Below are 25,357 nucleotides of genomic sequence, written 5' to 3' on the forward strand. Positions count from 1 at the left end.
CTCCTGTGGCAATGGCCCTTCTCTGGTGGTGGCAAGGGACTAAGGAACTCCCTGGACACAGGGGCTCCGACTGTCCCCAGACCATCAACAGAGACGTGAAAGTCGTTAGAGGTTATCTGATCCTTTGACTTCGATCTGAGCCCACCACTCTGAAACTTTGGAAATTGTATGACGTTTTTGTGATACAACTTTGTGTGTGTGTGTGTGTGTGTGTGTGTTGAGGAAAGGAACACACAGCTTTCATCATGTTTTCAAGAGTCTATGCACCAAGTAACTTCTTCAAAACCCATGTGTACCCAGCACAGTGTCCCGTGGGTGCCCCACTTACCCACAGAAGAAAGGAAATATAAGAGATTCGGCTTCTAGCCCCAGTTCTGCCTCTAACTAACATAAGATGTACCCTTTTGATGCCGTTTTTTTTTTTTTTCTTAAATGAAGGATTGAACTTAAATGGTCCAACTTAAATGTTTTAAAATTGATATGATCCTGGGAGGCTGAGGCAGGAGAATTGCTTGAACCCAAGAGGTGGAGGTTGTAGTGAGCGGAGGTCACGCCACTGCACTCCAGCCTGACGACAGAGCGAGACTCCATTTCAAAAAAAAAAAAAAAAAAAGATATGATCCTACCTTAAAAAGAGAATGAAATTCTGATATATTTCAACATAGAAAAACCTTGAAAACATTATGCTAAATGAAATAAGGCAGACAGGAAAGGAAAAATATATGATTCTACATATGTGATGTACCTAGAATGGTAAATTCATAGAGACAGAAAGTAGACAGTGGTTGCCAGGGGTTGGTGGAGGGGCAGTGGGGAGTTGGTGTTTAATGAGGACAGTGTTTCAGTGGCTGCTCTGCCTATGGAGCAGCCATTCTTTTGTTTCTTTACCTCCCTAATAAACTTGCTTTCACTTAGAAAAAAAAAGCTCTGGAGATGGATAGTGGTGATGGTTGCACAGCAATGTGACTGGACCTAATGCAACAGAATTATACACTTAAAATGGTTAAGTATACACTTGGAAGTGCTAAATTTAATATTATATATATTTCATGATGATTAAAAAAAGAATTCCTGGCTGGGTGTGGTAGCGCACGCCTATAATTTCAACACTTTGGGAGGCCAAGGTGGGTGCATCCCCTGAGCTTAGGAGATCCAGAGCAGCCTGGGTGACATGGGAAACCCCATCTCTACCAAAAATGCAAAAAATGAGGCGTGCGTGGTGGTGTGCACCTGTGGTCCCAGTTACTAAGAGGCTGAGGTGGGAGGTTCATTTGAGCCTGGGAGATGGAGGTTGCAGTGAGCTGTCACTCCAGCCTAGGTGACAGAGTGAGACTTTGTCTCAAAAAAAAAAAACCCCCACAAAAGGATTCCTGGATTCCTTCTGCCATCCTGTAGTGCCCTTTGACAGCATCAAATGCTATTTGTGTCACCTATCCACCTATCAGTGCCTGGACCCTTATCTGACGCATATACTGTTCTCTACGCTGGAGCTGCAAGAACCTGTCCCCAACAATTTTACATTGTATCAATTACTGATAAACAGCACCACTATGAAGGAGAAGGTGTAAGGGGTCTTAAAATTAACTGCAGAAGGGGTTCAGAGGCGGTGAGAGGGCTCTGGGCTGGGCAGCGGCGGATTCACAGAAGCAACTCTGGAGTCAGCCTGAAGATCAGATTTTGACAAATGGAAGGAGCCCTTGCAGGACAGAAGAGCAGGGCATGCTGGGAGATCCCAGAGTAGAGGAGGCCCCTGGGCAACAGTGGGCCCCGAAGAACAGGCAGCACTTAAGTCTACTCTTCTGGACCCTCCACTTGCACAGGACACTTGGCTGCAGGTGGACCTCGGCAAGGCAGGAGCAGGAGATGTAGGATGACCCAGGGTCTTGGGATCTCCACAGCCAGCCTGGTTGGCTTCCTGAGGGTGAGCTGGGATAGTGTCTCCATTTGTTCCAGCCCTGCTGGGTGTGAGGACCTTTGGAGAACAGGATGCAGGGCCGAGGTGCCCAACTAGAAGTCCAAGGCTCTGGCTCCTCCTCTGCCAGGAGAGCCCCATGCAAGTCGGCCAAGCAAGCTGTGGCTGGCCCCAGAGACTGGAGGGCTGCCAGCACTGGCGGTCACCCTGCCCCATTTCCTCTGCTCTGCCTGGACGGAGGAGGCGTGATTCTGGTGTCCAGCCTTTCTACAAGCCCCACACCAAGTCCCTCCCCAGATACCTCCTCTCTCCCTCTGTGGGGGCAGCCAATGCTTGAGGCACCGTTGTAGAACCAAAGTCACAGACAGGAAGGGCTGGGCCACAGTCAATAGGGCCTCAGGGGTTTTGAAGTAAAGGTTAATGCCCCACATCCAAAGCCTGGGCTTGCTGTGCTTAAATCAGAAGCTAGCCATCAGCCACCTAAGTGTAGTTGTGAAATTGCCCTGCCTTGTACCCAGAATATGGTGTAAACTCCCTCAAAGGTCATTTTGATTTCAATACACTCTGGGATCTCTAGTTCCTCCTTCTAGAAAGTGCTCCTATGGGCAATAGACCAGGTCTGTGCTAGGTGCTTATTCAACCCTTGCAATAACCAGATGAGGGAGTTTATGATTCCCAGTTTACAGATGAGGAGGCAGAGGTCCCGAGAGGCCACGAAATCTGCCTATGGTGACACGGCTAAGAAGCAGAAGTCAAGTATGAACATGGGTCACCAGTTCCTAAGTCAAAGCCTGGCCTTGGTTGAAGCCTATGTTTTGGGTAAGCAACTGCTACATTCTCCATATGTGGCAGGGTCATTTCAGGACCAAATAAAGTCAAGTCTCCCATCCACACCTACTATTGCCCAAGTGATGAAGAGCTTGAGCTGGGCACGGTGGCTCACGCCTGTAATCCCAGCACTTTGGGAGGCCGAGGCAGGCAGATCACAAGGTCAAGAGATTGAAACCATCCTGGCCAACATTGTGAAACCCTGTCTCTGCTAAAAAATACAAAAATTAGCTGGGCATGTGGCACAGGCCTGTAGTCCCAGCTACTCAGGAGGCTGAGGCAGGAGAATTGCTTGAACCCGGGAGGTGGAGGTTGCAGTGAGCAAGACTGCGCTGCTGCACTCCAGCCTGGCACCTGGCGACAGAGCAAGACTCTGTCTCAAAAAAAAAAAGAAAAAGAAAAGAAAAGAGCTTGAAATCAACCAGCTTTTGTATGGTGGTTGTAGTTGCTTATTTCATCCTTAAGAAAATCCTAATGGGTTGCTCTTATCATCATCATCATCACCACCACCATCTCCACTTTATAGATAAGGAAGCTTTAGCCTGAGGAGACAGGATCACCTAAAAGGCAGCTGGAAAGCTGGAGCTCCCCTTCCGTCTCCTGATCCTAGCACCTGGGCAGTTTCCACTGTAGTCCAGCTGCCTGCTGGCCTCCAGGAAGGAGGGAGGCAAGCTATAGCTGGCAATTGCCTTTCTTTCTGTAAGAAGGCAGGGTTCTCTCCAAGATGCCAAGACTCTCGCAGGTCCAGATTCACCCCTTTCATTTAAGTACAGGGTGTTCTCTTCCACACTATCTGTCTGCCTCAGCCACACACACAATTTATAAACAAGGTAAAAATGGCAGAGGAAAAATGAAGTCAGAATGTGCCATTGAAGCAAGTCAAACAATACCAAATTAGTCTTTGGCTAAGTGGCTATCTCATTGTTAAGATATTTCCTCCAATGTTTTCAGAGGCAATGGCCATTAAACAACTGGGAATGATCGCCAGGTTTGATTTCAGGAAGGAAATCTCCTCCCATTTCCCCGATGGGCAATTCAATTAATTTTCTCCTGACCCACACCAGCTGATTATAGGGAAACTATACCTGCTTCTTTTATAAACAAAACCCATTTGCTTAAAGGTTCCAAAATTCCTTTCCCAATGGCTGGAACTCCTGTGCTCCCAGCTCCCACCAAATGACTTTTTCTGGGGGGACAGGACCAGCCATGAGTGAGCTCTCAGGAGCATCCAGGAACAGACTTTGATGCCCAAGGGCCAGCTTCTGGGAAAAGTTCTGTCTGGCCTGGAGCTCAGAGCCTTTGTCCAGAGAGACCCTTTGGATCTAAGACAAAGTAAATAAGTTGGTCCTACAGGGTGTTTTGGGTGGACCCAGCCCTGTTTATCGCTGGAGGAGAACACATCTGAGACCTGCAGTGTTCAGGGAGCAAAGACCTCATTTTCTACTCTTTCAGAGCCATTATTGCTGGGACAGCAACTTCACATCTTGGAGGGAGTCTCTGCCATGACGGAGGACTGGCCACAGAGTATAGAGGTCTCGGCTCTATTCCTCATTCTATTAACCATCTGGGTGAGCCCAGACATGCTGTTCTATCAATGGAGGCCTCAGTGTCCTCATCTGTAAATTGGGATCCTTGTCCTGCTGACGCAATAGTCTCTGATTTCAGGAGTCAGAGTGGGTTTTGGCTAGAAAAAAAAAAAAAAGTCATGCCATTCCTCTTTTCCTTAAACACACAGCTTGCTTCCATAAAAAAAAACATCGTGGCTTCCTGTCTGTCAACGGCATAATGGGCTCTGCTTTACAAGAGTCCAGACGTGGGCAAAACAAAGGAAGCCAGGGGCCCACTGGAAGAGCTAAAGAAAACTTGCTGAAAGTTCTTCCCAGGCCTAAAAGAAGTTTATGCGGCAAATGCCTTATTTCTTAAGATATTAGCTGCCCAGTTAACTCCTGCATTGCGGGGTAGCTCACAAAAAGGTTAGGAGTAGAAAGCAGGTCTTGGCAAAATTTGAATGCGGGCCTCTGTGTCTTTCATAAGCCCTCGCATTTGCCAAATAGCAGCTTCCTAACTCTATTTCCTATAGAATGAAACTTCTTAACAAGACAAGGCATGTAAGTCCTTTGGATTTAAGCCCTGACTTATCTTTCTCTCATCACTTGTCACTGTCCCACTCTTCTCCCATCCCACGCTGCTTGAAACTGGTCATCTCTCACCCCTGCATTCCTGCTGATCTTTCTACCTTGATGCTGCCGTCATTCCATTCATTCTTCACGGCCCATCCAAATGATTCCTTGGGGAAGAGGCCACTAGCCAGGTTTATCTTCTGTGTTCTCATAGGCTCTGCCATAGCTTGCTTTGCTTTATGATAAGTGATCACATGTCTGATTCCCTCATCACAAGGTGAACTCCTGAGGTCAAAAACCTTGGGTGTCTCCTGCAGCTGATGGCCTGGTGTGTAGGGGGTTAATTGCTATCACTGAAATTGCAATGAGCTATCAGATGCTCCACTCCTCCAAGCGTAAGCCCCAGATCAGCCTCACTTCCAGAGTCTAGACCCTGGAGTTAAAAGAAATGTGTGCTTTGCTTGTTTGGAGCTAAGCATCCTAGATTCCCAATCCCTTCACATGCGGGCTGAGATGTAATGATAGAAATTGCAGAAGAGAATATTCGAAATCAGAACTGGTCTAGGCTAGTCAGAGAAGCCCAGGGCTCCTGGTCTGAAACAGACTAGGGAGAGGGGAAGAATTTGTGGGAATGCGGGACCTGGGTGAGTCTGGAAATATTTCACCATTCAGTGGAGTATTTTTAAGTATAATGTATATGAAATATATACTTACAGAGTATCTGTTTTCCACAGCATCTGCAAAACAAAGAATGACATGGCAGTGAGCAATGCGAAGAACCCAGTTCAACTGCCCCAATAATGTCACAGGGGCTGGAGCAGGCTGAGAAAAGAGGGAGGAGAAGAGAGCCAGGAGACATCAGCTCACAGGTACACTTAGAGGTTTATGGCTCCTTTGTGCAAAGACAGGTTCTTCAGGACCCTCTACCGCCAGATGACAAGCATATAAAGCCCCTGGCACATCATTTAACATTTCCCCCCTTTTTTTTTTTGAGACAGTCCCGCTTTGTCACCTAGGCTAGAATACAGTGGCACCGTCTCAGCTCACTGCCACCTCCGCCTCCGGGATTCAAGCAATTCTGCTGCCTCAGCCTCCCAGGTAGCTGGGACTACAGGTGTGCACACCACGCCTGGCTAATTTTTATGTATTTTTAGTAGAGACAGGGTCTTGCCATGTTGGCCAGGCTGATCTCGAACTCCTGGCCTCAGGTACTCTGCCAACCTCAGCCCCCCAAAGTGTTGGGATTACAGGTGTGAGTCACTACATGTGGCCTTGTTTAACATTTTAAACAATTTTTTAAAAATGTAGTAGCATGACTGGGCAAGGTGGCTCATGCCTGTAATCCCAGCACTTTGTGAGGCTGAGGCGGGCAGATCATCTGATGGCAAAGCCCCATCTCTACTAAAAATACAAAATTAGCCAGGCGTGGTGGCCAGTGCCTGTAGTCCCAGCTACTCAGGAGGCTGAGGCAGGAGAATTGCTTGAACCCAGGAGGTGGAGGTTGCAATGAGCTGAGATGGCACCACTGCACTCCAGCCTGGATGACAGAGACTGTCTCAAAAAAAAAAAAAATTAGTAGCACATTTTTTTTTAAGAAAAAAAGAGGAAAGTATGGGAAAGTAGGAAGTAGCAGATAAAAACGACCTCTGGCCTCATTCTCCAAACTCTGTTGATGGTTTTTTTTTCCTAGTCATTTTCCACTATGATTAAGCTTTTTTTGGGGGGTGGGGCAGGGGGAAGTTATAATTGCATAATATATGCCATTTTATAACTTTTCATATAACATGACTTTATGAACTTTTTCTGATAACTTCTGAAGCATAATTGTCCAATTAGCTACTTAACAATTGTTAAATGGGTGTGCCACTATTGACTTCACTAATTCCTTACTTTAAAAATGTAGGTTCTTTCTAAGTTTTTGCTCTCAGTAACAGCATCAGTGTCCTCTTTGAGAATAAAGCTATTTCTAGATTTCATACTATTTTGTCCATCCCATCCCAGGAGCGGGCTCAACAGAGCAGGAGGCAGAAACATTGCCAAAGCTCTTAGCAGATCTGGGCAACTGAGGGCTAGAGCCACCGTTTCCTTTCCTGTTCCTCTCCGGAGTCTCCTCTCAACTGCCCAGGAGCCCACACCACCTCCTTCTTCATTTTATTTTTTTGTGAGACAGAGTCTAGCTCTGTCTCCCAGGCTGGTGTGTAGTAGCGTAATCTCAGCTCACTGCAACCTCCATCTCTGGGTTCAATCAATTCTCCTGTCTCAGCCTCTCAAGTAGCTGGGATTACAGGTGCCCACCACCACACCTGGCTAATTTTTGTATTTTTAGTAGAGATGGGGTTTTGAGATGCTGGTCAGGCTGGTCTCGAACTCCCGACCTGAGGTGATCCCCCCACCTTGGCCTCCCAAACTGCTGGGATTACAGGAGTGAGCCACTGCACCCAGTCTCACACCACCTTCCTGCCAGATGGCATGCTGTGTCTGCCTGGCCCTGCCAGCCTGCAGTTGTGCAAATGGCCCCAACCAGACGTCAGCAGGAAGAGAGCAAGGATGGGTGAAAAAAAACAATGAAAGCAGGAAGCGCTGCATGTGGGTGGTCCCTGCCTGCATTCGTTAGAGATGGTCTTCCCCACGAAAGGCAAACGAGGGATACGGCTTGCGCTTTTGGACAGGACTGGGCCCGCACTGAATGGTCAGTGGCCCATATGTTGGGACAGATCCCCTAATAGCTGACTGTGGACATTGTTATGAAGGCAGAGAAGTCATGGGGACCTCCCAGGCTGCCTGGGAGAGGTCCTAAGAGAAGATGTGGGCATTGGGGATGGTTGCTGTTCTTTTTTTTTTGAGATGGAGTCTTGCCCTGTTGCCCAGGCTAATGGCTCGATCTCGGCTAACTGCAACCTCTGCCTGCCGGGTTCACACAATTCTCCTGCCTCAGCCTCCCGAGTAGCTGGCGCGTGCTACCACACCCAGCTTTTTTTTGTATCTTTAGTAGAGACGGGGTTTCATCATGTTGGCCAGGCTGGTCTCGAATTCCTGACCTCATGATCCGTGTGCCTCGGCCTCCCAAAGTGTTGGGATTACAGGCGTGAGCCACCTAGCTCAGCTGGTTGCTGTTCTTGAAGGTGGTGAAGGGAACGGAGGGAGGCCATAAGCCCTCAGTCTTATTGAGAAAAGCAGGGCAAGGGGCCTCAGTGTAGACCCAGCCCCAAGCTCAAATACAATCCCTCCAGGATCTTGGGCAGGCTCAGGACCCATCTGTCATGGCGGGGGCCACAACCCTCTGTTTCTCTAATTTACAAATATCCTGTTTCCCCAAGTTCACCTCACCCTAACACCCTGTCTTATCACAAGTCCACTGCCTCCCTGATAGACGGAAGAGAGCCAGAAGTTCCTCAGGGGCCCTTTTTCTGTCCTGGCTGGGCCAGAGGCTGGCACAAACAGCCAAATGATGAATCAGCCCCAACGGTAATGTGGGGCCATTGTGTCCACTTCCACGCATTGAGCGAGGTTGGGGACAATATCCCCAATGCAAATCTAACCTGCAAGGACCCGAAGGACCCCGTGATTCCTGGATCCTAGTCCCAAGGGCTCTGGAACCTCTTTCCCAACAGGAAAAAAACCTCAACTCTGCATTTCCTAAAGCAATTTGAAGAGAAAATGCTAAAAACTCAAATACTGATGGAACACACTAACTCAGTGCACGCTTGCAGTCCTAGTTTCTTTTTGGTAATACAGCAATCTCCACCAAAGCAGAATTTGAGGCAGCATCCATTTTCTCATGGGACTACTTTTTTTTTTTTACCATCTTGCACGCTGAAGTAGGAAACGCCTCTCTAGGGCAGGGTTGGCAGTGCCCTTTGGCCTCACTGGCTGTGGGCCTCGCAGGATGGGTGGGGACTGACCCTCAAGTGCTCTTCACTTCCTCCCATGGGAGACTTGGCAGAGGCCTCCTTTTCTTTGGTTCTTTCTCAACTATTTCCCGTCACAGCTACCCTCGGCTCAGCCACTCCTGGTATACTGGGTGGCAGGGGATGAAGTGAGGACCAGGGTTTCTGTCTCCTTAAGAAACACCCTGGAAGTTTGATTTCCAGGCAAATAGAAAGTAGAAGGTGGGCCGGGCGTGGTGGCTCAAGCCTGTAATCCCAGCACTTTGGGAGGCTGAAGTGGGCAGATCACTGGTGACCAGCAGTTCAAGACCAGCCTGGCCAATATGGCGAAACTCCGTCTCTACTAAAAATATATAAATTAGCTGGGCATGGTGGTGCATACCTTTAACCCCAGCGACCTGGAAAGCTAAGGCATGAGATCATGCCACTGCTCTCCAGCCTGGGTAACAGAGCAAGACTCAGTCTTAAAACAACAAAGTAGAAGATGGATCATCGAGTGAGCAGATTCCATGATGGGGAAGTGGGCCCCTCTGACTCAACACGCATGGCTGGTGCCCAGAGCAAGACTCGGCACCTATCCAGAGTAACAGCAATCAGGTGGGATGTGCCCCACGTCACCTCCCAAGACAGAGGGCAGGCTAGAGCTGGCATTGGAGAGGAAAACCAGCTCTCCTGTTGCAGTCATTGCGGAAGCTGAATTCCTCCAGCCTGGGTTTCTCCATGTTGGGCCTGTTGACATTTTGGGCTGGATGGTGTTTTGCGGTGGGGAGGGGGCTGTCCTGTGCATTGTCGCATGTTTAGAGACATCCCTGGCCTCTATCCATGAGACGCAGTGGCATTCTCTTCTCTGTCCACCACACTATGACCACTGAAAGTGTAGCACTTAGTGCCACTGAGCTGGACCCTTAGACTTAAAATGGTAAACTTTGTGTGATACGTGCTTTACCACAATTTAAAAAATAAAATTGTAAAAAGTAAAAAAAAAAAAAAAAAAAAAAGGTGGGCTGGGCACTGTAATCCCAGCACTAGCTGAGGCGGGCAGATTGCTTGAGCTCAGGAGTTTGAGACCAGCCTGCCCAATGTGACAAAACCCTGTCTCTAAAAATAATAATAATAAAAAAAATTGCTGAGTGCAGTGGTGCATGCCTGCAGTCCCAGCTGAGTCAGAGGGGCCCATTTCGGGAAGCAGAAGTTGCAGTGAGCCGAGACTGTGCCACTGCACTTCAGCCTGGGTGACAGAGAGAGACCCTGTCTCAAAAAAAAAAAAAATGTGGAGAATAAAAAGCATAGTGTGGAATTCTATGGTATATCTCTAGGCCGTAGAGAGTCAATAGGGAAACTGAGACACACAGGATCCCTGCCAGTGCTGTGTCCACCCTCTAACATGGGGAGGCAGCTGAGTGGAAGGGGGCCTCATGATACAATAATTAAAAAAAAAGTAGACAGAGTTCTCCAATTATGCTGGTAACATGAAACCTAGACTAAGAAAGATGGAAAACAGAGGAGAATGCAGCCAATTGGTTTGGCAAGAAACAACTGAGAGCAATTGCTAACAAACCAATTGGCTGCGAGAAAGAAAGAGAGGGAACAGGAAGGCTTTGAAGAGCGTGGCTCAGCCAGGTTCCCTGGGTTCTGTCCCTGCTCTGCCACTGGCTGTGGAACAAGGACAAGTTACTTAACCTCTGGGCCCGTTTCCCCATGTGGAGAGCAAGAATAACAATAGAACCCCCATCAAGCATATTATGATCTTGAGGATTAAGGCAGGGCTCTGAGTGTCTCACACACAGGGAGTGCTCAATACATATTAGCTGTAACTGTGACCGAGGAGGAAGGGACTCTCCCAACCATGAGAGAATCAGAGTATAGGGAGAACCAAATCAACACAGAACAGAAGTCTGCAGTCTATAGGGGTGAAATAGTATCCAGAGGAAAGAGCTGCTGGAGAATTTGGCAATGATGAAGAATCTGGGATGGTTATGATGATAAGAAGAAATGATAATCTGGCCAGGTGTGGTGGCTCATGCCTGTAATCCCAGCACTTTGGGAGGCCGAGGCAGGTGGATCACCTGAGGTCTGGAGTTCAAGGTCAGCCTGGCCAACATGGCGAAATGTTGTCTCTACTAAAAATACAAATAAAATTAGCCAGGCATGGTGGCAGTACCTGTGGTCCCACTACTCCGGAGGCTGAGTAAAGGAGAAAAGAAAAGGAACCAGCCATGTCCTGTGGGCTTCTCTCCTTGAGGAAGCCCTGAGAAACAGGAAACTCCTTGGCTTCCAGGACCCGAGGCTTCTAGGTGACTTGGAGGCACAGCTGTAGGCAAGGGCTATGGCCCATGCAAAACCCAGGGCTCTTTCTACCTTCACTCCTGAGCAGGTTAGAGACCTGGTTGCAGGAGGGACAGAGCCCTAACTGACGCCAGGTGGCCCATGTGGTGCCATGGGAGTGTCCTGGCCTGGGAGTCAGGGGACTGCTCTAGAAGTTCCCTGGGCAAGACACTGAACTCTATATAGGGCTGTGGCAGGGATAATACAGTGACACGGTCTCCCACAGTCCTATCTCATTTAACCACATTTGCATGTAATAGTTGAAGAAATTGAGTCTCCGAGGGGTTAAGACACCTTGGTCAAAGTCACACAGCTGGTAGGTGGCTGCCCCAGGACAGGGTCTGGGATGTCTCCCAGCAAAGCCTGTGCTCTACACCACTTCAAATCCTACCAGAGGGGGTTCTTTTTTTTTTTTTTTTTTAAAGATGGGGTTTCACCATGATGGCCAAGCTGGTCTTGAACTCCTGACCTCAGGTGATCCACCCACCTTGGCCTCCCAAAGTGCTAGGATTACAGGCGTGAGCCACCATGCCCGGCCCTGAGGCGGTTCTACAATGCCTATGGTTTCAGCCTGAGGGAGGGGTCAGTTTCCAACAGCCCAGACTGAGTAATCCAGAACCAACCTGGAGACCCAGAGAGCACCCACTTGAACAGCCAGCTGCCCTAAAGCAGATGAAGCAGATGTAGGAAATCAGAATATGTCACCACAAAATATGCCCCTTTGGCATAAGGACTATTTTGAGCTGGATACAAATGAAAGTTCAGATGTAGAAAGTCTTCCCAGAGCTTCCTTATCTGACTAAAAGCAGAAACTACTTCTTCCTTTTTTGAGACAGATTAGAGAGACTCTGTTTTTTCTCCTGTTAATCTGTCTTGTCTAATTTGCAGGGCCCCATCAGAAAACCTAGGGAAGTAAAGGAAAACAAGTTAAATGTTTTGGAACCCGACAGTCTCACTCTGCCACACAGGCTGGAGGGCAGTGGCACAATCACAGTTCACTGCAGTCTCCACCTTCCAGGCTCAAGCTATCCTCCTGCCTCAGTCTCCTGAGTAGCTGGGACTACAGGCACATACCACCATGCCCTGCTAATTTTTGTTTTCCTATTAACTTTTAAAAATTTTTAAAACTTTTTGGAAAAGATGGGGGTCTCACTATGCTGCCCAGGCTGATCTCAAATTCCTGGGCTCAAGTGATCCTTTCACCTCAGCCTCCCAAAGTGCTGAGATTACAGGCATGAGCCACCATTCCCAGCCCTAAAAGCAGAAGCTCTTAAGAAAAGAGGACTGCTGTAAATCCTCCCATGAAAGCTCTGTGGCCACCTGATTTGCTTTCCCAGTTTGCCACCCTCAGAAGCCAAAAACCATTTTTCCTTTGTCTTGTCATTTCTCTACAAATGTATTGCTCTTTGTTAAGATGCTTTATATATTTAAAAAAAAAATTTTTTTGAGATGGAGTTTCATTCTTGTTGCCCAGGCTGGAGTGCAACGGTGTGATCTCAGCTCACTGCAACCTCCACCTCCCTGATTCAAGCAATTCTTCTGCCTTAGTTTCCTGAGTAAATGGGATTACAGGCACCCACCACCATGCCTGGATAATTTTTTTGTTATTTTTAGTAGAGACAGGGTTTCACCATGTTGGCCAGGGTGGTCTCGAACTCCTGGCCTCAGGTGATCCACCCACCTTAGCCTCCCAAAGTCCTGGGATGACAGGCGTGAGACACTGCAATCAGCCTAAGATGCTTTATAGACCCCAAGCTGTAACCGCCCCTTTGAGTTAATCATCATTGATGTTTCTCCTGCGTGATTTGCATTATGTATAGTAATAAACTCTGTTTTTATCTTGTTGATCTGCATCTAATTTGAAGGGCCCCAGTCAGCACTTAGGAGAGTAAAGGAAAAAAAAGTTAACTTTTCCCTTATACAGACTCTAGAATGCACACTGAGGTGCCCTTCACCACCTATAGTGAAGGGCAGTCAGCAAGCAACCAGAAACCTCAGATGACCACAGACCTCACTGGAGGCCTCGAGGCAGAGGTGATAAGGAGCTGGCCCCCTGCAGTGGGGACCCCTGCAGCTTCCACCTTCTACCACCCCCCTTCCCAAAACCGAAGGCAGTACGCCTCAGTGGTCAGGAGGGTGGAGTCCACTCTGGGGAGGGACGATTCTCAGGGGCTTGCTTGCTGTGTGATCTCAGGCAAGTGTCTTAACCTACGTATGCCTTAGTAGCCTCCACTGTAAAATGAGATTTGTCGTGAATTCCATTGACAAATTCCATTGAAAGAGACGACGTACTTAGACCGCTTAGCCCATACAGAAAGTGCTCAAATCAGAGCATTTGTGTAACCAAAGCAACTGAAAATGAACTCTTCAGCACTGACCCAAGACATGGAACAATCTTAGGGAGCAGCAAGAAAGCAGAAGGGGCTTTTTCCCACAATTACACAACGGGAGCAACCTTGAACCCTACCTCACTTATAACTTTCCCTTACGCTGGACAGAGAACATCTACTTATTGTGAGATTTGCATTTTGTTAGCTCTGAATATATAGAGATTGTAAAATGAGATACTTGAGCCAAAAATTCCCCAGGAAATTGGTTTTTGAAAATTATTCAGTCGGTGTCAAGTTCCACAAGGGATTAAGTTTCTGTACTCCTTACAAATATCCCAACTTTTAAAAATGAATTAAGGGGTGATCACTATTTCAGATAAAAAGTAGGGTCTTCAGAGAATTGGACGTTCTTCTAAAACAGTGCTTTTTACCTGGTACAGTGGCTCACACTTGTAATCCCAGCACTTTGGGAGGCCAAAGTGGGTGGATTGCTTGAGGTCAGGAGTTCAAGACCAGTCTGGGCAACATGGTGAAACCTCATCTCTACCAAAAATATAAAACTTAGCTGGGTGTGGTGGTGTGTGTCTGTGGTCCAGCTACTTGGGAGGATTGCTTAAGCCTTGGGGCTGGGTCGGGGGTGTTGTATGGAGGTTGCAGTCAGCTGAGATGGCACCACTGCACTCCAACCTGGGTGACAGAGTGAGACTCTAATTCAAACAAACAAACAAACAAACAAAAACAGTGCCTCTCAAATATTGGCAGTATCAGAAACATCTGAGGCTGACTAAGTTCAGATTCCAGAGACTGATTTGTGGGTCTGGGCTGGGCCTGAGATTGCTGTTGCTGGTTCACCAAGTGCACTCAGAGTAGCTATCCTTATTTATTTATTTATAGACAGAGTCTCATTCTGTGGCCCAGGATGGAGTGCAGTGGCGTGATCTCAGCTCACTGTGACCTCGGCCTCCCGGGTTCAAGCGATTCTCCTGCCTCAGCCTCCCAAGTAGCTGAGACTATAGGCATCACACTCAGCTAATTTTTAAATTTTTAGTAGAGACAGAGTTTCACTATCTTGGCCAGGCTGGTCTCAAATGTCGGACCTCAGGTGATTTACCCACCTTGGCCTCCCAAAATACTCGGATTACAGGCGTGAGCCATCACCCCTGGCCAGAGTAGCCACCTTTGCAGAAATGTCCTGGACCATTTCAATGATTCCCTTTCCAAGAATCCACTTAAATAGAGGTCTGTTGTACAAAGTAAGACACTCACATAGTTAGTATTTCCCCCACAATGTTTATGTCTTTTGGATTGCTGACTTACTTTCAGAATTTAAAAGTTGTCATTGTAGATTTCATTTCTCTAGAATTGAATACAGTTATTATACCAAAAAAAAAAAAAAAAAAAGGAAAAACAGGGCTAGTTGAGCTGCCCTGGTTCTGGGTCTGCTGAAGCTCTGTGCTCAGCTCCGGGGAAGCCCTTCCATTTGGAAGCAGTGGGTCGTCAAGGGAAGGGAAGTGGAGCCAGCAGAACCAAAGGAAATAGAGCAGATCCACACACCCACCCACACCCACTCCCAAAGTCAGTCTATCATCAGAAAAGCTGAAGCTGCTGGGTGCAGTGGCTCACGCCTATAATCCCAACACTTTGGGAGGCCGAGGTGGGTGGATCACTTGAAGTCAGGAGTTTGAGACCAGCCTGGCCAACATGGTGAAACCCTGAGTCTACTAGAAATACAAAAATTCGCTGGGCGTGGTGGTGGGTGCCTGTAATCCCAGCTACTCGGGAGGCTGAAGCAGGAGAATCACTTGAATATGGGAAGCAGAGGTTGCAGTGAGTCAAGATTGCACCACTGCACTCCAGCCTGAGTGACAGAGCAAGACTTCATATCATTAAAAAAAAAAAAAAAAAAAGAAAAAAGGAAAAGAAAGGCTGAAGCTGCTGCAAGTCTCCAAAGCAAAACACTTGACATCCAAGACCTTGGGGCGCCCCAGCCACCAGGGCCTTGTGGGGAGCAGGTGAGGTCACTGGCTGGGGTCAGTAAGCACTCAAGAAGCACGCTGACTAAATGAATAGTAAAAATAACCCAAGGTGACATTTTAAGGGTGGTGGGAGAGAGGGAGCCCACAGCACTGGTGTAAGAGGTGGCACCCCTTTTTTGGCCTTCTTTGCTTCCTCTTTTCTCTGCCCACTCCCAAGGCCCCATCAGTGGTTCTAGGGGGCATCTCCCAGGCTGGGGCATTGGGGACCCTCACTCACCAGGGGCAGCTTTCCGGATTTCACTGTACACCGTCTCTGTGCCCTTCTTTCCTAGATCTGGAAAAGGGACCAGGCACAAGTCAGTAACTGCCTCTGGGAACCAGGTCAGTCCACTGCAGTCGTAGGAAAAGGTCTGAGGCTCTACAGGCAAGGCTGTACCCCACTATTGCACCCCGCCAGAACCAGGTCCAGAAGCACCCGGAGACCTTGTCATGTCTGACATGAAAAGATCCTGCTGGGCGTGGTGGCTTGTGCCTGTAATCCCAGCGCTTTGGGAGGCTGAGGCGGGCAGATCACTTGAGGTCAGGAGTTTGAGACCATCCTGGCCAACATGGCAAAACCTCATCTCTACTAAAAACACAAAAAAATAACCCAGCATGGTGGTGGGTGCCTGTGCTTCCACCTACCCAGGAGGCTAAAGCATGAGAATTGCTTGAACCTGGGAGGCAGAGGTTGCAGTGAGCCAGGATTGTGCCACTATACTTCAGCCTGGGAGACATGAGACTCCATATCAAAAAAAAAAGAAGACCCTGGTCTAACCAGCATCACTTTCAGTCTGGGAGTAGGAGGTCAGCAGGCCATTGTGGAGCAGGGCCATGTGCTCCAGAGGACCCCAACCTGAAGGGCCACAGAGGGAGGGGTGCCTAGCAAGGGCCTGCAGCCTCCAGCTTGGTGGCCCCACTCCTCTTTCCCCGCCACCATGACCCCTGTCCAGACACTCTACCAGGTCCCTTGACGCAGGGCTGGGCCATGGCCTCCCAATCACCTGAGAGCCCAGACCCTGGGTCTCGATCCAGATCCCGAGGTCTGGGTTAGAGCCTGGGGTTGTCAGTGATCCCAGGAATAGCTGGACTGAGAACTCTTACGGGGCTAGACGGCTGGGCTGGCCGGTGTTACTGCCAGCTCCTGAGCCTCACTGCAGCTTTCTGGTTGGATTAGGCTGGGGTGGGCCCTGGCACTGTTTTTTTAGGAGCTCCTCAGGGGCTCTAATATGCAGACAGGGCTGAGATCCTCTGGGCTAGACCCTCTCAACACAGCAGCATGATGACCCACCAGGGTGTGGGGTATACCTAGAGGAGACTCAAGGGCACCTATATTGCCTTCTGTATGCCTTACACTGGGGTATGGGCACAAGATGTGTACACAAAAATACACATACAGCATATACAGACACACACTCATGCACACAATGTGTATACATGCTATGCATACCCTCATACAGGTATATATGGTGTATCTACACACATTGTATGCACACATACAGCATATCCATACACACCGCATGCACAAACATGCAAGCTGTGTGTACACACACTCATGTACACAGGGTGGGCACACATATACACACCCACCAACCCTGAGAAAGCAGGCTGGAACCTGGCCACTTCCCAGCTCCTGTCACCTGCACAGAGGCCCAGGAAGCCTCACTGCAGAAAGGACCTGACGTTGTGCAGGCCATTGTTCTCCTCTTACAGATGGGGAAAGGGAGCCCCAGATAGGGTAAGGTGCTTCCTGTGCCACAGTCAGTGCCAGGTGGGTGTTTCCCTCCTCAGGGTGGATGGCCAGTGTGCAACCATGGACTCCACCTGCACCGAGATGCCCTCGACTCACCATGCTTCACTCTCACCTCCTGGCCCCACATGCCCTCCTCCACTGCCAGCACTGCCCTTTCTCCTTGCCCAATTCCCCCATGACCCTGGTGGAGCTTCACACATATGCCAACACCCCCACACTCACCCTCCCTCTGTGCCCTGGAAAGTTACAGGGCCCCCTGAGCCCCACAGCATGTTGGTGACATGTGCCTATGACACACTGACGTGACTTGTTCCCAAGACTGTCTCCCGGGCAGACCCCAAGCTCCTCTGGGGTGACGGCTGGGGTCTGGGACATGTCCCATTCCTAGGCCTGCACAGCTGCCTGGGGGCACCCGTCCAAGTTTGAAGCAACAATAATGGTGGTGTTTCCTGTGCCAGGAACCATTTGTGAGGAGAGAGCATGGGGGTGGTTCAGATCCTACAGTTGAACTTGGGGCATGTGGGGTGACTAGAGCCTTGCATTGACTTCCACAGGGCACCAACAGGATTTGGAACTCAGTAGAGTGGCTGAGCTGCCAGAGCACCCCGTTGCTGGCATAGCAGAGATGCCCACACAACCCTTGCTCTCTCTCCGTGGCACCAGATGTGGGGGCCTCAAGAGAAGCTCTAGGGATCCCCATCCCCTGCTGGGGGCTTCTCCACATCCCCAAGTCACCCTCTGGTCGATGTCAGGCCTGGCCAAGTCACTCACTCAGCAGAATCCTAGACACCTAGTGTGAACCCGCACTGTGGAATCAGAAAGGTGATGGGGCCTGCTCCCAGCTTTCAGGAGCTCCAGGCTGCGAGGCACACAGGTGCGCAAACAACACAGACACTGCAATGAATGCTATCAAACGCCATGTCCCAGGCACATGGTGGGTCGTGGCCAGCTCACCCCCCACCCAGGCCCACATGGGGGCTGGGGCAGGTGGGGAATAAATGGAGGGAAAGGGCTTGGTGGTTGGGCCTAGGAACCCGGAGAGCTTGTGAACCCCAGGGTCCCCCGGCCCACAAGGGGCAGCTGGGAGACCTCTTTGGTGGCCTTGGGGATGCTGTAACACTCCTAACAGTCAGGGCGGCAGGGGTGACTTCTGCTTCTTGGTGGCGCTGCTAGCGTGGCAGCCGACCCCGAATCTGCCCAGCTCAGTGATGGGTGGGTGGGGGGAGTCACAGCTCATCACTGCCTCCCCTCCCCACCCCCTCCCTGGCAGCAGCTGCCTGCTAATGAGTCAACCAGGCCGACAAGCTGTTTGTCTCTGCTGTCAGGAATGTTTCCGGATGGGGCTTTATGTTGGCTTCTGTTTTTCTCTGTGTTAACAGAGAAAGAAATGGCTTCAACGTCATGGGGTTTTCCCAGCAATTAGCCTCAGCGCAAACATGCAGCAAACCGGGATTGATTGAGTTCCTTCCCGCCCCTCCTCCACCCCGAGTGAGCACTTGGTCTGCTGCCACTAGGGTCAGAGCTGGACTTGGTTCCCATCCCCTCCTCCATAGAAGGAGGAAGCCTTGAGAGCAGGGAACTGTGTTGGCCAAGACCAGGTCAAATGTACTCACCACTGGCCTTGTACCCACAAAGCCCTTTTCTTACCTGGTAATACCTGGCTCCCCACCCACAGGAAGGCTCAGGCCTGACCTCACCCACTGCCCCTTAGCTGCCAAGACAGAGGATGGGTCTGGAAAACTCCGCTTGAATCCCCAAAAAGCTCTCCATTGCTTCCAAGTGACCCTTGACAGGTGTCCCTGGGACCTCCGCAGCCCACACAGCCTTTGGGCAAATGGAGAAAGAGAGACCCGTTAGGTGATGGCGCTCCTGCAGCTGCACAGCTTGGCAAGGAAGACACAGGCTGACTGCCCCTGCTTCACCCAGTCCTGGGGGGGTCTCGATAGCTCCTTCGTTATTTTTAAATTTTGTGTAGAGGTGAGGTGGTCTTGCTTTGTTGCCAGGCTGGTCTTGAATGCCGGGCTCAAGTGGTCCTCTCGTCTCTGCCTCCCAAAGTACTGGGATTACAACACCTCCTCCTTGTTCCTTCAACCCTTCCTCACATTTGAGCAGGAAAAAGAAAATCAGGACCAGGTGCAGTAACTCATGCCTGTAATCCCAGCACTTGGGCAGATCACTGAAGTTTAAGAGTTTGAGACAGCCTGGCCAACATGATAAAACCCTGTTTCTACTAAAAACACAAAATTAGCCGGACGTGGTGATGGGCACTTGCAATCCCAGCTATTCGGGAGGCTGAGGCACGAGAATTGGTTGAATCTGGGAGGTGGAGGTTGCAGTGAGTCAAGATTGTGCCACCGCACTCCAGCCTGGGCAACAGAGTGAGACCCCGACACACACACACACACACACACACACACACACACACACGCGCAGCAGGCAGTAATGAGGTCTCCCATCCTGGCCGTTCAGTTCTTCACCTGCTGCTAGCATCTGCCTCCAAGATACATCTAGAATAGAATCCATGCATTGCTAGCTCTGTGGCTGCCCATCCCTCTTGCCTGGCGATAACATGCTCATCTCTCTGTTTCGGTTCCTGCCCTCCTTTAATTGTTTTCCATGCCAGCCACGAGGACTTTTTTGTGTGTGTGAGATGGAGTCTCACTCTATCGCCCACGCTGGAGTGCAGCGGTGCAATCTCAGCTCACTGCAACTTCTACCTCCCAGGTTCGAGCAATTCTCTTGCCTCAGACTCCCGAGTAGCCAGGATTACAGGCACACGCCACCACACCTGGCTAATTTTTGTATTTTTAGTAAAGACAGGGTTTCACCATGTTGGCCAGGCTTGTCTTGAACTCCAGACCTCAGGTGATCCACCCACCTCAGCTTCCCAAAGTGCTGGGATTACAGACATGAGCCACCATGCCTGACCAAGGATATTTTTTAAAGAAGAAAGTTGAAAGCTGTTACTTCCCTGTATAAATCCTTCCAAAGGTTCTCTAATCCATTTAGAATAGAATGCAAAGAAATCCTCAGAGGCCCTGAACCCTCCCCAGCTTCCTGTGCCTGCTTTCTGTCCTGCTCACTCTGCGGGCGCAAGGGTCTCCTTTCCAATCTCGGTTGAGTCAAGCTCTGAGCCATCTCACACTGCCCTTCCTATTTCCTGAGACTGCCCACCCCTCCTTCCTGGTGGGACTGCCTTCTTTGCACCCCTCTGGCCCTGCTTAAATGTCACTCCTCAAAGAGGCCTCCTTGGGCCACCCAAGCCAGAAAAGGTGTCACCTTGTATGCAAGCTCAGTGGCTGGTCCATCATGGGCCTTAATCACAATTTGTTATCTCAACAGTGAACCACTTTACAATGAAACAAAGACAAAGAGCCCAGCTCGGTGGCTCATGCCTGTAATCCCAGCACTTTGGGAGGCCAAGGGGGGTGGATCACCTGAGGTCAGAAGTTCGAGACCAGCCTGGTCAACATGGCGAAACCCTGTCTCTGCTAAAAATACAAAAATTAGCTGGGCGTGGTAGTGGGCACCTGTAATCCCAGCTACTCAGGAGGCTGAGGCAGGAGAATTGCTTGAACCCAGGAGGTGAAGGTCGCAGTGAGCTGAAATTGCGCCATTGCACCCCAGACTGGGCGACGAGAGCGACACTTGGTCTTAAAAAAAAATAAAAGGAAGAGAGCTTCAGGCCTGGTGTGTTCCCCACCCCTTCAGGTCCAGTCTAGACTCAAAAGTGAGTTGTGCAGATTGGGTAGCACACACCCCCCGGGGCCATTCTGTGGGTCGCTGTGGGAACGTGCCCCACTGGTGCGGCACACAGCAGTCTCTATGGGACATCCCGATAAGGAAAGTTTTGTGCATACCCCTGCTGACAAGGCACTCAGCCCAGGCTCAGAAAGAGAATAAAGGGAGGAACCCAAGGCTCCTCCCAGATCATGGAGCAAGGGGTGATTTCAGAACCCCATTGCCATGTAGTCTGGCTAGTGGCTGGCTCGGCCTGGAAAATGGCACACAGCCTGCACAGTCTGGAAAACTGCCCCAGGCAGCCTGGCGTTAGCCTCAGAGGAGGGAAGATAGACGGCAATGATCCCAGGGAGCTTCCCAGCTGGGCAGGAAGGTTCTGAGACTTTCCTTTGAGCGTGCAGTAATCCAGGGACTGTGTACTGCCCAATCCAGGTGAGCAGAGGAGGAGAAGGGTTAGGAGATGCATTTTTAATTTTTTTTTAGACTGAGTCTGGCTCTGCCACCCAGGCTGGAGTACAATGGCGCAATCTTGGCTCACTGCGACCTCCACCTCCTGGGTTCAAGTGATTCTTCTGCATCAGCCTCCCCAGTAGCTTCGATTACTGGCATGTGCCATCACACCCAGCTAATTTTTGTATTTTTAGTAGAAATGGGGTTTCATCATGTTCGTCAGGCTGGTCTTGAACTCCTGGCCTCAAGTGATCCACCTGCCTTGGCCTCCCAAAGAGCTGAGATTACAGGTATGAGCCACTGCGCTGGCTGGGAGATGCTTGTTTTTTACGGTGCCCAAAGCAAATGAGATTGATGTTCTAGGCTTTGCTATGAACCAGCCCACTGTGCATCCATTTCCCCAGCACAGAACCAGAGACAGGGACTTCCAGGCCAGCCTGCCTTTGAGAGAACCACATACACAAAAACAAAACCCAGGATGTAAAATCAGTGCCACTGCTCACACGGACAGGGAGTTTGTGCTTTTAAAAGCCTTTACCTAACTGTCCCTCTAAACGGCAAAGCACCTGATACCTTGAAATATGCATTTGATTTACATACATTCAATCTGCACAAGCAACTTTAGAAACACAATGGGTTTGGGCAAAGAGTCTACCTCTAGAGGGACAAATTGCTCAGTACTTCCTAATTGCCTGGCACTTAGTAAGCGCTCAATAAATCTTACCTATTATTATTGGTACCCTAACTAATAATTATCGAAAATTGGCTGGGTGTGGTGACTTCCGCCTATAATCCCAGCACTTTGGGAGACCAAAGTGGGCAGATTGCTTGAGCTCAGGAGTTTGAGACCAGCCTGTCTCTGTTTTTCTTTAATTAATTTTTTAAATTATTGAAGCTGAGTGTGGTGCCTCACACCTATAATCCCAGCACTTTGGGAGGCCAAGGTGGGTGGATCACTTGAGATCAGGAATTCGAGTTCAGCCTGGCCAACATGATGAAACCCCATCTCTACTAAAAATACAAACGAACAAAAAAAATTAGCCGGCTGTGGTGGCGCATGCCTGTAATCCCAGCTACTCTGGAGGCTGAGGCAGAATGGCTTGAACCCTGGAGGCAGAGGTTGCAGTGAGCTGAGATCGCACCACTGCTAGCCTGGGCAACAGAGAGACTCTGTTTATATATATATATATATATATATATTTTTTTTTTTTTTTTTTTTTTTTTTCTTTTTCCTTTTTTGTTGAGATGGAGTCTTGCTCTGTCACCCAGGCTGGAGTGCAATGGCATGATCTTGGCTCACTACAACCTCTGCCTACCAGGTTCAAGCAATTCTTCTGCCTCAGCCTCCTGAGTAGCTGGGATTACAGGCATATGCTACCATATCTGGCTAATTTTTTATTTTTATTAGAGATCGGGTTTCACCATGTTGGCCAGGCTGGTCTCGAACTCCTGACCTCATGAGCCACCCACCTCAGCCTCCCAAAGTTCTGGGATTACAGGCATGAGCCACCAGGCCCAGCCATATTTTTTTTTTCTTTGAAAGTACTGAAATTCTACAGCTCAGAACCAGAGCGAGGGCCTTTGCTCCTTCCTGTCTTAGGCAGGCTGGTAGGTCTGCTGATCACCTTCCTTTGGAGCGACTCAGGGTGCATAGACTCTTCCCACTGAGCACAGCACCTCTACCTTGGGGTTTACACCCAAGCCAAGGGCAATGCTTGGGGACTCAGTTGAGTGAGTGGCACTTACCTTTGTGAGGCTCAGGTGAGGACACTTGCACTTCCGTGTACTGCACATCTGAGTTCCGAGGCTCTGCTCAAAGAAACCACAGCATCTTTTGTTTAGATGGAATCTCTTGCGGGGACCTCAGATCACAGAAGTAGAGACTTTGTTTATGAGATGGAGTATCACTGTGTTGCCCAGGCTGGAGTGCAGTGGTGCAAACACCTCCAGGGTTCAAGTGTTTCTCCTGCCTTAGCCTCCTGAGTAGCTGGGATTAAAGGTGCTCACCACCACGCCCCCCCTAATTTTTATATTTTTAGTAGAGATGTGGTTTCACCATGTTGGCCAGGCTGATTTTAAATGCCTGACCTCAAGTCCTCAAGTGATCCATCCACCTCAGCTTCCCAAAGTGCTAAGATTATAGGCATGAGCCACTGTGCCTGGCCAGATTTTCATTCAAGTTGTTAAAGTATTCTATATTTTGAGGGGGCGGCCAGACACAGGCTTAATTCCATTCTGGATGGGGAAGGGAGTACACATCCCACACTGGTCCAGGAGGCAGAGATAGGGCCTTGGGGCCCATGGTCTCCTCCCTGACTATTACCAGCATGTAGAGGGACCCTCTAGACTACATCCCTGTTTCTACAATGTGGGGACTTGGAACAGGTCAGTAGAGACAGAAAACAGCCTAGTATCAGCCACGTTCATTCTCCCAGTTGAGTCTCACTCAAGATGCTGGAAGCCTTCTCCACAGCCACAGGCAAACAAAGCTACCTCCAAGACTGAGAGGGTCTCAGGAAATGGGGAAAGGGGGTCATTAGCCTAAAAATACTTGGAGTATGAGGCGCACAAGTGAGTGATTGCTCAGGGTACTATGGTGAAAGGCAGGAAAGACGTTTGTCTTTAAGTCAAAGCTAACATTACGTTTTGTTTTTAAAGCCCTAAAGAATAGTGATTCTCATCAGCTACTAAAACAATGATTCTGCAATCAAGGATACATTTCAGGCTGGGTGCGGTGGCTTATGCCTATAATTCCAGCACTTTGGGAGGCTGAGGTGGGCAGATCACCTGAGGTCAGGAGTTCGAGATCAGCCTGACCAACATGGTGAAAGTCCATCTCTACTAAAAACACAAAAATTAGGTGGGCGTGGTGGCACACACCTGTGGTCCTTGCCACTTGGGAGGTTGAGGCATGATAATGGCTTGAACCCAGGAGGTGGAGATTGCAGTGAGCTGAGATCATGCCACTGAACTCTAGCCTGGGTGACAGAGTGAGACTCTGTATCAAAAAGAAAAAAAAGAGCTGGGCGGGGTAGCTCACACCTGTCTGTAATTCCAGGGCTGATCGTGACATCAGGAGTTTAAGCCCAGCTTGGTCAATATAGTGAAACCCTGTCTCTACTAAGAATATAAAAAATTAGCTGGGTATGATGGCGGGTCCCAGCTACTTGGGAGGCTGAGGCAGGGAAATCACTGAAACTCAGGAGGTGGAGGTTGCAAGTGAGTCGAGATCACACCACTGCACTCCAGCCTGGGTGACAGAGCGTGACTTCATCTCAAAAAAAGAAAGAAAGAAAGAAAGAGGTCTTAACAGATCCCTTCTCTTTATTAGGAGTCTTGGCTCCCATGGCAGCGGCCCAGAGCCGAAGGGAATTTTGAAAAATGATTTAGTCCAATCCCTCAGTGCTACAAGCAGAAGCCAGCAATTTATTGTCCATTGTCTTTTAAAATCTCCACCTCAATACTCAAGAGAAAAGAGGTCCCACTGCCTTACTCAGTAACCTATTATGAGTCGGGAAGTTATTTTGGGGGCATAACCCAGTTCTTCCCTACTTTGATTTAGGTGACTTTCCCACTGAGGACACTAGATAGCGTCTCTGGGGAAGGCACTTAGACACCTCCATTGACACATGGGCTGGGTACAGGGTCATTAGACAGGTGGGAAATTATCTACAGGCCTTCAAGTTTTACTTTTCTTTTGAGTCTTTTTTTTAATGTAAAAGTTGGTTCTAATAAAAACACATAATTAGATAATTACCTTTATTATCATTTATTGGTTTCATTGCATGGTTTCCGACATCATCATTGTGACCTAGGTGAAAAATAACAATTACAATGAGTGACAAGGGAAACTCCAATTTTCTATAACCTTTTAAAAACTCAGTCTCCCTATCAAAGTCAAGCCTGATTTCTTCAGTGTAGTGACAACCAGCATTGTCTCTGGGTCCTGGGTCCCCTCATTGGTCCCCCTGTGGGCTCCATTTGACCTTCTATGCA

At 49.1% G+C, this 25,357-nt stretch overlaps 1 protein-coding gene across 5 annotated transcripts in view; it reads right to left on the reverse strand.

Annotated features, from left to right (window-relative positions):
- PECAM1 (platelet and endothelial cell adhesion molecule 1) overlaps positions 1-25,357 on the reverse strand; it is a 79,987-nt gene that overhangs the window by 1,908 nt on the left and 52,722 nt on the right. For 2 of the 5 annotated variants that reach the window (XM_078373548.1, XM_078373547.1), the window contains 4 exons: positions 25,119-25,172; positions 23,108-23,170; positions 15,656-15,712; positions 5,575-5,682 (listed from right to left, as the gene is read on the reverse strand). In XM_078373548.1, coding sequence (XP_078229674.1) covers positions 5,575-5,682; positions 15,656-15,712; positions 23,108-23,170; positions 25,119-25,172 — 282 coding nt within the window. The remainder of the gene's footprint in view (positions 1-5,574; positions 5,683-15,655; positions 15,713-23,107; positions 23,171-25,118; positions 25,173-25,357) is intronic. The other 3 variants (XM_008996914.4, XM_078373549.1, XM_008996911.4) reach the window with 2 other exon arrangements.

The sequence above is a fragment of the Callithrix jacchus genome, chromosome 5 (genome assembly GCF_049354715.1).
Source record: "Callithrix jacchus isolate 240 chromosome 5, calJac240_pri, whole genome shotgun sequence".
Classification (NCBI taxonomy): Eukaryota; Metazoa; Chordata; class Mammalia; order Primates; family Cebidae; genus Callithrix; species Callithrix jacchus.